Genomic DNA, 13,796 nt, shown 5'->3' on the forward strand with positions numbered 1-13,796 from the left:
TAAAATTATTAGAGGCAGAGGATCAGCAGGACAACCGGGCAATCTGCATTGTGTAAAAGGAAATACATATGGCAGCCTCCATATGCCTCTCACTTCAGGTGTCCTTTAAGGAACAGGACAGTCAGGTGACAGTTGCTCTGCAGAACAGTCTACCATGGCATGATAGAAGGATATAAAGAGGCTCTGTGGCGGCAGGAGATTGAAAGCAGATCCAGAGAGAGCAAGTCTGTGATGAGCAGATTACAGCAGTGTTGCCACGGCAACCATTTCACTTAATTTTTTTTCATGGCCATCTGTAAGAATGAGTTTATACATAAAAGGGACGGAGCCTAATTTATGCCAGAAGGAACTTTAAAGTACCCGGAATCAGGAAAAAAAAAATGAACTGTCCCTCTTTGGGAGCCCTGCCCCTCTGTCCCTCTTTCCTCCTCATTTGTCCCTCTTTCAGGACTTTGTCCCGCTTTCTATGTAAATATATATATATATATATATATATTTTTTTTTTTCTACTAAAGATAAAATATTACTAATTTTAAAATGTTAATATGAAGGAAAATGAACCAGGATAGAAAGGACCAGTGTGGTTTGCATGATAAAACAACACATTTTTGTACAAAATCTTTATGGTATGCCGCGTGACTAGGGGTGTGATGGGGGCGTGATCAGGGTGTGGCAGGGGCGTGGCTTAAGTGTCCCTCTTTCTCATCTCAAAAAGTTGGGAGGTATGGGCTAGATTAATTCTTCCCATGCCCAGATTTACCTCACAGGAGCCTATAGGCACAGATGTCCTGGCACCTTAGACTTTATCCTCCATGAGCCTACAAACCCCCATCAAGCTGCACTGTAAGTGTACTGGCTGGCCCAGCTGTCACTTCTACCTTACTTCCCTTGCCCATCATAGGTAGCTACAGGTGCGCCTTCGCATTAGGTAGCCAGAAGTACTCTCAATATTAAGTAGCTAGAGGTGTCCCCAAGTATTAGGTACTGTAGCTAGAGGTTCCCCCGACTGAAAGGAGATCTGGTCAGTGGAAAGCAGAGAGCACAGTGAGTAACCTCTCATTTACGCTCTGCTCGGGACTCTGCACAGGTAAGGCAGGAGGGAGGCACTCAGGGAAGGGAGTGAGCTGCCTTTCCATCATCAGGCGCCTGTAGGCACGAGCCTACAGTGCCTTATGGTAAATCCGGCCCTGCCTCCTCCATAGACTTCCGATGCTGCTCTTTGTCTTCGTGGTGGGGGGGGGGGGGGGGGGCGGGGTCCTGGCTGTTTCAGCATGATCTCTCCCTCTAATATTTTTCTGGAAGCTCCCCCAAGCGGCGGGATTCAGAGCCGCACAGGCCTGAGCACTGTACCACGTGACACAGCGGAAATAAGTGTTTTCTTCCACTACATATGCACAGTATGAAACCCACGCGTGAGCAGTTCAGCATCGCGCGGAGACGCTCGGAGGACTTCTGGGAGGCTGCAGAGATAAGAGGACCGAGAACTGGGGGGACCACAAGAACAATGAGCAGTATATGGAGACTCAAGAGGAGGTCATCTTGTACAGTAATTTTCATCCCCATTCATAGGTACTTACATTTATAAATGAAAGCACCGTCCTGAAGTCTGGCATTGGGGTACTGTAAATATTGCCACAGAACTGTTGCGGGAATCTTTGAGTGATAAGGCCCCTTTTACACTTGCATAGAAAGGAGGGACCATGTTGACACAGTCACAAAACAAACTCAAAGCGCCAGAGCTGCAGCCACTAGGACGCGCTCTATAGGCAGTAGCAGTGTTAGGGAGACTTGCCCAAGGCCTCCTACTGAATAGGTGCTGGCTTACGGAACAGGAAGAGCTGAGATTCTAACCCAGGTATCCTGTGTCAGAGGCAGAGCCCTTAAAGTGGACCTGAACTCTTGCACAGGACTTGAAGAAATACATAGAGCAATGCACCCTGTATGCATGTAGAGAGTTTAGCCAGTTTAATTCCCCCTCATTTGTGTCTAATCACAAGTTGTAATCTGATCTCCCGCCCGTGTCACATGACTGCCTATGGCAGAGATGGCAGATAAGGCAATTTGAAAGTAGAGGATGTTAACAGTATGTCTCCTTCCATGAATCAGGAAGTAGAAGCAGTGCAGATTTATTTTAGGATTTGTATCAGCTGTAACAAAGAAATGTTTTTTGTTTAAAGGTTATTATGCTGTTGCGTATCTTTTAGAGCAGAGAGGATGTTCTAAATTCAGGTCCGTTTTTAACCAGTACACTATCCAGCCACTGAGGAGGTGGGAGAAGGAGGGAGGAGAGAGAAGGAGGGAGGGGGGAGAAGGAGGGAGGAGGAGGAGGGAGAAGGAGGAAGGAGGGAGGAGATAGAAGAGAGAAGGAGGGAGGAGGAGGGGGGAGAAGGAGGGAGGAGGGAGAAAGAGAGAGAAGGAGGGAGGAGGAGGAGGGAGAAGGAGGGAGGAGAGAGAAGAGAGAAGGAGGAGGGAGAAGGAGGGAGAAGAGAGAAGGAGGGAGGAGGAAGAGGGAGGAGAGAGGAGGGAGAAGGAGGGAGGAGGGAGGGAAGAGGAAGGAGTAGGAGGGAGAAGGAGGAGGGAGAAGGAGAGAGTAGGAAGAAGGAGGGAGGAGGGATTGGGAGGGAAGAGGAAGGAGTAGGAGGGAGAAGGAGAGAGGAGGGAGAAGGAGGGAGGAGGAGGAGGGAGAAGGAGAGAGGAGGGAGAAGGAGGGAGGAGGAAGGAGTAGGAGAGAGGAGGAGCTGTAAGGCTAGCCCTTTCCAGGAGCTACAGAGGCCATCCTGCTCTGGAAATGGGGATAGTCCGGCCAGCACCACATGTAATTATTTTAAGTAGTTCTAAGTATTGGCAGCATTTTCCTAACCTGTAATAATCTACTCATTAAGCTGCAAGATGTGCTGGTTATTACAAGCTGCTATGGTGCCCAGAATCGTTGGTGGCTAATTGAAAAATCACCATCTTGATTTTTATGTTGGCAATAAGAAACCGCTATGTTTTATTGTCCATGTGACGGAGTGCGGTTATCTGAATGGGGGAACCTCATATAATCATAGCGAACCAGATGGCGCTCATTATGTCATAACTGAGAGACGATTGCGGCCCTGACGGTACAAATAATCACCATGTGAAATCTCACTAACTTGTCTACCAGCGACAGGACTGCAGCATCCTGTACAAATCACAATGTGAGCATTGCTATTGTATTGTGAATTGCTCCATAATGTGATAGGAACGATTCCAACAGAAGTTCCAAGTTTCTGGATGTATGAATGTGATCTTTGGATTACCTTGTGACCCCCATAAAACCACATTCATATATTTTTCTCCCCACTCTAGACCAGCTTTCTGGTTGCTCCCCTTCCATGAGCAGCAGCACCCCCATTCCATGTGTTGCCCCCCATTTGCAGCCTCCACTTTCCATGTGCAGAAGCCCCTCTTCCATGTTCAGTCTTGGGTAGCAGCCTCCCAAGACCCGGGCTTTGTGGCCTTTTTAGAAATCCAGCCCCCACCCTTTATCTCCCCCACTACATAAGCAGCAATCTCACTAGGCTGTAGCCTATGTGTACTTTGTAGACTACAATCTAATCCTACCATAGTCATAGTCTGACATCTCCTGCAGCACATTACAGAGTACATAGTCATGTCACTGACTGTCCTCAGAGGAGCTCACAATCTAATCCTACGATAGTCCAAGTCTTAGTCATAGTTCTACCACATTATTATTATGTATATACTGTATTTTTTGGACTATAAGACTCACTTTTTTCCCCCAAAAGTGGAGGAAAAAAGACACTGCGTCTTATAGTCCAAATGCAGGGAGTTCCTGACTTGTGAACACCTGCCAATACCAACCTCCAACCCGCTGAAATGTCAGGGACTCCCTGTACGGTGCCCATGCAGAGGAGGACAGGGGGACAAAAGGAGGACACAAAGGGGCATAGAGGAGGACATAAAGGAGGACACAAAGGGGCATAGAGGAGGACACAAAGGGGCATAGAGGAGGATACAAAGGGGCATAGAGGAGGACACAAAGGGCATAGAGGAGGACACAAAGGGCCATAGAGGAGGACACAAAGGGGCATAGAGGAGGATAGAAAGGGGCATAGAGGAGGACACAAAGGGGCATGGAGGGAGGCACAAAGGGGCATAGAGGAGGATACAAAGGGGCATAGAGGAGGATACAAAGGGGCATAGAGGAGGACACAAAGGGGCATAGAGGGGGACACAAAGGGGCATAGAGGAGGACACAAAGGGGCATAGAGGGGGACACAAAGGGACAGAGAGGGGGACACAAAGGGCCATAGAGGAGGACACAAGGAGGACAGAGGCGGACACAAGAGGTAGAAGGGGGCAAGAGGTACAAAGGGGGCATAATCCACAAGATGCCCCTTAACCATGGAGGCACCAGGTTTAGTATATATTTTTCTTTCCCCTGGTTTTTGTCCTCTAAACCTGGGTGCGTCTTATGGTCTAATAGTCAGAAAAATAGGGTATATAGCACTGTCATCTTCTGCTGCACTTTACTAAGTAGTAGGGTCGACGGGTTGCTAATAATTCTAAGCTGATGCTGATGCAAGTTTTATGCAATTTACAGCAATGTGCGACTATGGTAAGTGCTTTTGATGCTGAAACTGGGATTATTTTAAAGTGGCCCCAAATTAAAAATACAAGATTTCATAAATAAAATCTACTTTCTAATCTATAATTATAAATGGCAGCCTTTTTTTTCAGCTACATGATGACAAATATAAAATATTTTACATTTATTGGAGGAACCCCTCCCTTCCTTTCATATTGCCGGGACAGAATCTGGCAGACTGGTGGAGGAGATAAAAAACAAAGCACAGGCTGCTACTGATGATGACACAGGGGAGGTGATCTCAGCTTGTGTGAGATTTCACATAGACGACACCCCTGTGAGGCAGCGCAGCTAATCACAAACATACCCATGATCTAAAACCTCCTACTAAGCTCAGAAGTAATGGCTGCCACCTGTATAACCCTAGTTATGAAAAGAGAAGGGTGAAAAGCATGCACTGAAATGCTCATAGGCTTGAAGCAGTGTTTATTTATCTTTGTATGTGTCAGAGTGGTGCAACTAAATATTTTAAACTAGCCAGCCCGCGTTGTAGCATACGCCGCATCTATCTATCTAATAGAGTACGTGCCTCAACCTTGAAGCAAGAAGAAGTAGGCTTTCCATGAGAAAATGTATGCGTGCTCAAATACCAAGTTTAACCCTAGCAAGTCTGGCTTTGCAAATCCGGCCTAATTGGCTATTCATGAGGCAATGCTCATGCAAATATGCATTTGCTTTCGCATGCCAAACTATGCAGGGTCCAAAAATCAATACCGCAAAGCGATCGCCCTGTGGGTATTAGTTCATGCTACATTAGCACTATCCAGGGGCGCCACGGGGAGGATTCCGAATGCCCCATACAACCGGGGGACTGCGGGGTCCCAGGCTCTCTTACTGCCTGGGAACTACAGCGGCACCCCGGAGGGGGAGGCTGGGTGGCGCAGCTGCACCCCCCCCCCCATCCCAAGTGTGGTCAGCGCCGGGGAGAGCCATCCGCACCCACCTCCCAATATTAAAAACAGGCACTTACCTTAACGTCCATTGCGTTCTGCAACATGCACATTAACTTGGGGGCACCACATGAGAAAGGAGTGAAGCATGGGTCACCCCGAGCTTTAGAGCTCAGGGCTGGCTCACATACAACACTCCGGGGTGGGGGGAGGACAGGCGCAGACAACTTACTCCAGGGCTCACACCACCAGAGCAAGCCATCCACCACCTGCCTCCAAAGGATACAACTGCAAAAAATGCTTTCCATGAGAAAAATTTTGCGTGCTCAAACACCAAGTTTAACCCTAGCAAGTCTGGCTTTCCAAATCTGGCCTAATTGGCTATTCATGAGGCAATGCTCATGCAAATATGCATTTGCTTTCGCATGCCAAACTATGCAGGGTCAAAAAACCAATACTGCAAAGTGCTCTCTCGCTGCCTGGGAACCACAGCGGCACCCCGGAGTGGGAGGCTGGGTGGCGCAGCCGCCCCCCCCCCCCCCCCAAGCGTGGCCAGCGCTGGGCAGAGCCGTCCGCACCCACCTCCTAACCTTAAAAACAGCCACTTACCTTAACGTCCATTGGGTTCTGCTACATGCGCATTAATTTTCTCGTGGAAAGCATTTTGTGCAGTTTGTATCCTTTGGAGGCAGGTGGTGGATGGCTTGCTCCGGTGGTGTGAACCCTGGAGTGAGTGCACCTGTCCTCCCCCCCCCCTCTGGAGTGCTGTATGTGAGCCAGCCCTGAGCTCTACAGCTCGGGGTGACCCATGCTTCTCTCCTTTCTCATGTGGTGCCCCCAAATTAATGCGCATGTAGCAGAACGCAATGGACGTTAAGGTAAGTGCCTGTTTTTAATATTGGGAGGTGGGTGCAGACGGCTCTCCCTGGCGCTGGCCACACTTGGGGGGGGGGTCGTCCACGCCACCCAGCCTCCCCCTCCGGGGTGCCGCTGTGGTTTCCAGGCAGTGAGAGAGCCTGGGACCCTGCGGTCCCCCCAGTTGTATAAAAAGGGGGCATTGGGAATCCTCCCCGTGGCGCTCCTGGAGACCTGGAGCACACCAAAAACTGCTAGCAGATCCGCAAAATGCTAGCAGATTTTGAAACGCTTTTTCTTATTTTTCTGTAGCATTTCACCTAGCATTTTGCGGTTTTGTAAAGCGTTTTTGGTGTAGTAGATTTCATATATTGTTACAGTAAAGCTGTTACTGAACAGCTTCTGTAACAAAAACGCCTGCAAAACCGCTCTGAACTGCCGTTTTTCAGAGCGGTTTGCGTTTTTCCTATACTTTACATTGGAGGCAGAAACGCCTCCGCAATCCAAAAAATGCCTCACCTCGGGAGTATGCGTTTCAGCAAAACGCCTCCCGCTCTGGTGTGCACCAGCCGATTGAAATACATTACCCAAGCGTATCCACAGCCGCAAGTGGATCGCAAAACGCTGCCGAACCGCTCTGGTGTGCACTAAGCCGGATAGTGCTAATGTAGCATGTAGCAGGGTGACTGCTTTGTGGTATTGGTTTGTGCATGCATTTGCATGAGCATTGCCTCATGAATAGCCAATTAGGCCAGATTTGCAATGTCAGACTTGCTAGGGTAAGGCCTCTTTTCCATGGACTGTGAATAGGCAGTGAAATGGCTCTCAAACTCTCACAACTGCTCACTGCTGCCTGGTAACTGCTCACTGCTGCCTGGTAACTGCTCGCTGCTGCCTGGTAACTGCTTGCTGCTGCCTGGTAACTGCTTGCTGCTGCCTGGTAACTGCTTGCTGCTGCCTGGTAACTGCTTGCTGCTGCCTGGTATCTGCTCACTGCTGCCTGGTAACTGCTTGTTGCTGCCTGGTAACTGCTTGTGGCTGCCTGGTATCTGCTCACTGCTGCCTGGTAACTGCTTGCTGCTGCCTGGTAACTGCTTGCTGCTGCCTGGTAACTGCTTGTTGCTGCCTGGTATCTGCTCACTGCTGCCTGATAACTGCTTGCTGCTGCCTGGTAACTGCTTGTTGCTGCCTAGTATCTGCTCACTGCTGCCTGGTAACTGCTTGTTGCTGCCTGGTATCTGCTCACTGCTGCCTGATAACTGCTTGCTGCTGCCTGGTAACTGCTTGTTGCTGCCTGGTATCTGCTCACTGCTGCCTGGTAACTGCTTGCTGAGCACACAGCTCAACAGTCCGTGGAAAAGAGGCCTTAAACTTGGTGTTTGAGCACGCATAAATTTTCTCATGCAAAGTACTTCTTCTTCTTGTTTGAAGGTTGAGGCACTTAGTCTATTATATATATAGATTAAAAATAATGTTTGGTTTGGGTCCGCTTTAAGTATAAGTGGGTGTCCTGAATAATTTCCTGCATTCTACTATTGTCGCTACAGGGCCTCTTTAATAGGGTCTTGCTCAGGAAGTGACATGGCGGGGGCGACACTTACGCAGCAGTGCGCTCCTGGTCTACACTTCAATCTTCATGTCGGTGAATCCTCTTTTCCCTTCGTTCACTAGCGTGGGTCGCTCTGTTCTTGTGTGCCAGACCAAAACCTGCTCAGGGGAAATACAAACACATCAGTTACATATAACAGTGCGTTATAACATGATTATAACATGTTCCCTTTATTATGGACTCCCTCAGCCAAGTACTCCACTGGGGGGGGGGGGGGGGGGGGGAGGAGCAGGCAAATACTGTTTCCTGACCTGATGTCCACCACTCCCCCGCTCTCCTCTCTGCCCCCCATCCTACTTAACTTAAATGCCCTGTCCGGGTTGCTAGAGTCAGGCATCACTGCGCATGCGCAGGCGCTTGGCCGAGCTGCGCGCATCCTACAGCACCAGCGGCCTGGGGTGCTCTGCACATGCCGTAAGTCATGGCGTCATACGCATGCGCTGTGCACTCCCGGCCGAGCACTGTAGGATGCTCGCGGCCCAGGGGAGGGGTGGACATCAGGACAGCTGACAATATATGCCAGCTCACTCCATGTCTCCATCTTGATTTGGCTCTGGTATCCTTTAAAGGATACCTGAAATGACATGTGACATGATGAGATAAACTTCGGTATATTTAGTGCCTAGCACACAAATAACTATGCTGTGTTCCTTTTGTTTTGTTTCTCTGTCTAAAACTGTTAAATATCAGGTATGTAAGTGGCTGACTCAGCCCTGACTCAGACAGGAAGTGACTACAGTGTGACCCTCGCTGATAAGAAATTCCAACTATAAAACACTTTCCTAGCAGAAAATGGCTTCTGAGAGCAGGGAAGAGATAAAAAAGGGAATTTCTTATCAGTGAGGGTCACACTGTAGTCACTTCCTGTCTGAGTCAGGACTGAGTCACTCACTTACATACCTGATACTTAACTCTTTCAGGCAGAGAAAGAAAAAAAAGGAACACAGCATAGTTATTTGTGTGCTAGGCACTGTACATACCCATGTCTATCTCATCATGTCACATGTCACTTCGGGTATCCTAAGCAGTCCCTGGGAGTGTGTACCATGTGTTGAGAGCCTAAAATGACATGCATCAGATAATCATGATCTGGAAAAAAGTCAAAGGGGTACTAAATGCAGAGATAACAGCCCTCTGTACAAAAAACAGCAATTGTGAGACTGGCAGTGCCCAATAGCCACCCTCCGGCTTAAGGCAAAAATGTATTCTATCCTGTGATTGGCTCTCAACTGCTCACTTCAGAGTTAGTCTAAAGCCCCCACCCCACACAGTCTGACAACCATGAAATAATATGAATCAGCAAGGAGGCGTGTCTTCTGCTGACAAAGCAATCACTCTCCCCCCTACATTCCCATGTGACAGAAGGGGGTGTGTTTAGGACTGGCTGGGAAGTGAGGAGCAGGGCTGTTGTTGCCCCAATCTAGTGAACAGGAAGATCATCACATACATTAACCTTTTGTGGACCGCCTCTATGAGATCCTATGCCGCACTTGTGGCTGTTCTAGCCTGATGCGGAGTAGGATCTGCGCTGCCCGCCGTTTCCGCTCCTGCCGCAATCGTGCGCACCCGAGAGGGGAGATTAAGCTGTCATATGACAGCTGACATCTCCCCTGAGTGATCAAGAGTCATCGCGTATGGCTTCTGATCACGTGATCACTATGATCGCCAGCGCATGATAGATATCACTGTGACAGCTGCGGCGGTCTGAGGGGAAGAAGAGGATCCACTCACCTTCCTGACGTTCCCCCCGTGATCGGCGCTCCCCTCCACTCTGGCCGGCATACCCACTCGCTCTGACGTCAGTACCGGGTCCCGACTTGATGACGTCATCAAGCCGCGACCCGGAACTGAGAGTCAGTACGAGCGGGGATGCCGGCCGGAGCGGAGGGGTCTACTGCGGCTCATCACTGGAGCCTGGGAGGTAAGAAAAGGCTGCTGCATACAGGGGGGACACCTGGCCACATGGGGACACACACCCCAGTAGCAAGCCCTAAGAGGGATTCGGCTGCCTGACCCCCCCCCCCTCCCCATGCAAAAGCACCTGGTCCTTAAGGGGGATTAGTTGGCCGCTCCCCAAAGGGTTAAAGGGGCTCTATGGCGAACATTTTTTACATTTAAAATATGTGCAAACATATACACATAAGAAGTACACTTTTTTCAGATTAAAATGAGCCATAAATAACTTTTCTCCTATGTTGCTGTCACTTACAGTAGGTAGTAGAAATCTAACAGAAGCAACAGGTTTTGGACTAGTCCATCTCTTCATGGGGGATTCTCAGGGATTTTTTTATTTTGAAAAGCACTTAGGGCTGGTGCACACCGGGCGGCTTTTTGGGCGTTTTCAGATCCGCTTGCGGCTGCGGATCTGCTTGGTCAATGTATCTCAATGGGGTGGTGCACACCAGAGCGGGAGGCGTTTTGCAGAAACGAAAAATGCCTGGGTGAGGCATTTTTTGGATTGCGGATGCGTTTCTGCCTCAATGTTAAGTATAGGAAAAACGCAAACCGCTCTGAAAAACGGCACTTCAGAGCGGTTTTGCAGGCGTTTTTGTTACAGAAGCTGTTCAGTAACAGCTTTACTGTAACAATATATGAAATCTACTATACTGAAAACCGCAGCAGCAATAAAAAAAGCGTTTAAAAATCTGCTAGCATTTTGCGGATCTGCTAGCGGGTTTTGGTGTGCACCAGCCCTTAGTGAATGGCAGTTGCTCTGTCCAACTGCTAAAAAACTGTATAGTGAGCAGGGAAGCTGGTCACCATCATTGTTTAAATCCTTTTTAGGAAATATCTTTATAAAGAATAAAAGCCTTGCTGAGAATCCCCTATGAAGAGATGGACTAGTCCAAACTCCATAAAGTACAGTGTGCTGAGATTAGCTCTGTGGTATCCCCTCCTACAGTCGCCACCCCCGGAATCTGCCTGGTTTGCCTATGCCTAGAAACAGCCCTGATGTGGAGGCAAGCATTGGAGACGAGGATAGGCAGGCATTTTTCTTATTGCAAAAGCTAGGGAATTTTTCGCTAGACATATTAATGTATTAAATATTCTATTGTTTTCATATAAGAAAAAACTGTTTCACGAGAGGTGTAATTTAACCCAAGGGAATAATGTGAATACATTTCAGTTGCTCATAAAATGTCCTAAATTTATCTCTGTGTCATTTCTCCGGAATTCGGAGCTCATTATTCAGAGCAGGCTTTCCATAATTCATAATCCCCCGATGACACATGGACTCCTGGAGGACCTGTCTGTTCTCTGACGATCCATTTCTGGAACCGGACAGGAGCAGCGGGTTCCCCAACTGTTATTTCACCGGAGAGAGGCAGAGAATCCTCCAGATGGCTTCCCTTAATGCTCGGGGGCCGCTCTCCCTTCCAGGGAAAATGGTGTGGGAGGTAATAGGAAACAGAATATTCTGTCCTCTGGGTTCTCCAGCTCAACCGAGAAGGTTTTAATTAAAGCCATTATTTTAGATTGATTTTGATGTGTATTATTAAAGGAATTTTAGAAAGTGTGTCGTTATATATTTTATTCTTTATTATACTCAACACAAAAATAAATCCCCCCCCCCCCCCCCCATTTTTTAGTTGGTGAAGATGAAATGTTATACATGAATCATTCATGTTTATCATTTGGTGCAGCAGGTGGCGCTGTTGATCTGTAAAGGTAATGCAATTTTTTTTAAAGGACACCGAAGCGAAAATAAATTAAGAAAAAATAAACAATTGTATCTATCTCCCTTCTACTAAAAATGACTTTTTAAGATTTTCCACAGTTTTATTTTATGTTTAAATTTACTTTTTAAGTTTTAACTGTTTTATTGTTTTTGCTCAATGACACATTCATTGGAGTATGAGTCTGCCACTTACACACCTGATATTTAACTTTTTCAGGCAGAGAAAGAAAAAAAGGAACACAGCATAGTTATTAGTGTGCTCGGCACTGTACATACCCATGTCTATCTCATCATGTCACATGTCACTTCGGGTATCCTTTAAAGGGAACAAGAGCTGAAGCTCCTTCATGTATTTTACCATATATATCAGTGGGAACATTAGAGAAAACAGCTACCCTGCTCTCTGTTTCATTCTGCACTGCACAGCTTGCTTCTAATCAGCCCTGATAAAATCCCCGACTGAGCATTAAGTCTGGCTTTGCTCATGAATATTTATAGCTCAGTCTGTGTTCTCTCATGTCTTTTCAAGTCCAAGCCTGCCCCCTGCTTGCTCCACTCAGGAATCATTATAGCTGAGTCATTATAGCAAAGCCAGACTGAATGCTCAGTCTGGGATTTTATCAGGTCTGATAACAAGCAGGCTGAACAGTGAAGGATGAAACAGAGAGCAAGGTAGGTGTTTTCTCTGAAGTACCCACTGATATATATGGTAAAACACACAAGGGTGCTTCGTCTCTGGTTCACTTTAAAGAACACCTGAAGTGAGAGGTATATGGATACTGCCATATTTATTTCCTTTTAAGCAATACCAGTTGCCTGGCAGACCTGCTGATGCTCTGCCTCTAATACTTTCAGCCACAGACCCTGAACAAGCATATGCAATTCAGAGGTTTCTAACATTATTACTGACAAGACTAGTTGCATGCTTGTTTCTGGTATTATCGAGACACTACTGCAGCCAAATAGATCAGCAGAGCTGCCAGGCAACTGGCATTGCGTAACAGGAAATAAATATGGCAGCTAACATATACAGTACCTATGACAGGCAAGGGGAGTAAGGTAGAGGTGACAGCTGGGCCAGACAGCACACTTGCGGTGCGGTTTGGCGGGTGTAGGTTCATGCAGGGCAAAGTCTAGGGTGCCAGGACATGTGTGCCTATAGACTCCTGTGAGGTAAATCCGGGTCTGACTCCACCCTGTATGTATTTAGAGAGTTTCGCCTGTTTCATTCCCCATCTGTAACTAATCACAAGTTATAATTTGATCCCTAAGCTGTGTCAGCTACCTGTCTTGGCAGAGCAGCTAATTTGCAAACACAGGATGTTACCAATATGTCTGCTTCCTTGAAAGCAGCAGGAAGTAGCCACACTGCAGATGTATTGCAGGATTTGTATCAGCTGTAACAAAGAAATGTTTTCCTTTAAAGGTTATCATGATGTTGCTTATCTTTTAGAGCAGAGAGGATGTTCTGAGGTCAGGTCAGCTTTAAATATGGTATAAACATGGCAGCCTCCATATTTCAAACTCCCAGGTAACTTCCAAGCACTGACATGAGATCAGTTCACCCTCCTGCACACCAGTTTCTACACTGACCTTAGTGCAGTTAGCGGCTTTGGCCTCCAGTCCATCCAGAGTGACGAGGTCTTTCAGCAGGCTGGTCTCCTGGTAGCCCCCCTTCACCCCGTCTAGCTTGAAGTTGGCGTAGGGCCTCTCCAGAATGAGGCGGAGACTGATGGCGAATCCGGCCATATCGATGGCGAAAGGGCGATTGGGGTCAAACACTGTCTGCCAGCCGACCACCCTGCCTGCTGGGCTGACTCTTGGAGACTCAAAGCGCAGACCGCCAACAAAAGCCACCGGCCACACGGACACTGTTCTGGTGTAGCGCATCTGTGAAGAAATAACGGGAGGTTAGTATCCTGGAAATTAAAGTAAAGAACACACACAAGCCCCACCCCCATGACCTTCTACCCCTCACAACTGAATTATACCCCGCCCCCCAGGAGCCTCTACCCCTCACCACTCAATTATACCTCCACCTTCCCCCAGGAGCCTCTACTAGAGTTGGGCCGAACGGTTCGCCTGCGAACGGTTCCATGCGAACTTCAGTGGTTCGCGTTCGCGTCC

The 13,796-nt window shown here is 47.9% G+C and overlaps 1 protein-coding gene across 7 annotated transcripts in view; it reads right to left on the reverse strand.

The window, feature by feature from the left end:
- Positions 1-13,796, reverse strand: part of LOC137547348 (galactosylgalactosylxylosylprotein 3-beta-glucuronosyltransferase 1-like) — a 359,516-nt gene that overhangs the window by 21,644 nt on the left and 324,076 nt on the right. For all 7 annotated transcript variants that reach the window (XM_068270854.1, XM_068270853.1, XM_068270855.1 and 4 more), the window contains 2 exons: positions 13,263-13,559; positions 7,983-8,088 (listed from right to left, as the gene is read on the reverse strand). In XM_068270854.1, the coding sequence (XP_068126955.1) occupies positions 8,002-8,088; positions 13,263-13,559 (384 nt within the window). In that variant the 3' untranslated portion in view covers positions 7,983-8,001. The remainder of the gene's footprint in view (positions 1-7,982; positions 8,089-13,262; positions 13,560-13,796) is intronic.

The sequence above is a fragment of the Hyperolius riggenbachi genome, chromosome 2 (assembly GCF_040937935.1).
Source record: "Hyperolius riggenbachi isolate aHypRig1 chromosome 2, aHypRig1.pri, whole genome shotgun sequence".
NCBI lineage: Eukaryota > Metazoa > Chordata > Amphibia > Anura > Hyperoliidae > Hyperolius > Hyperolius riggenbachi.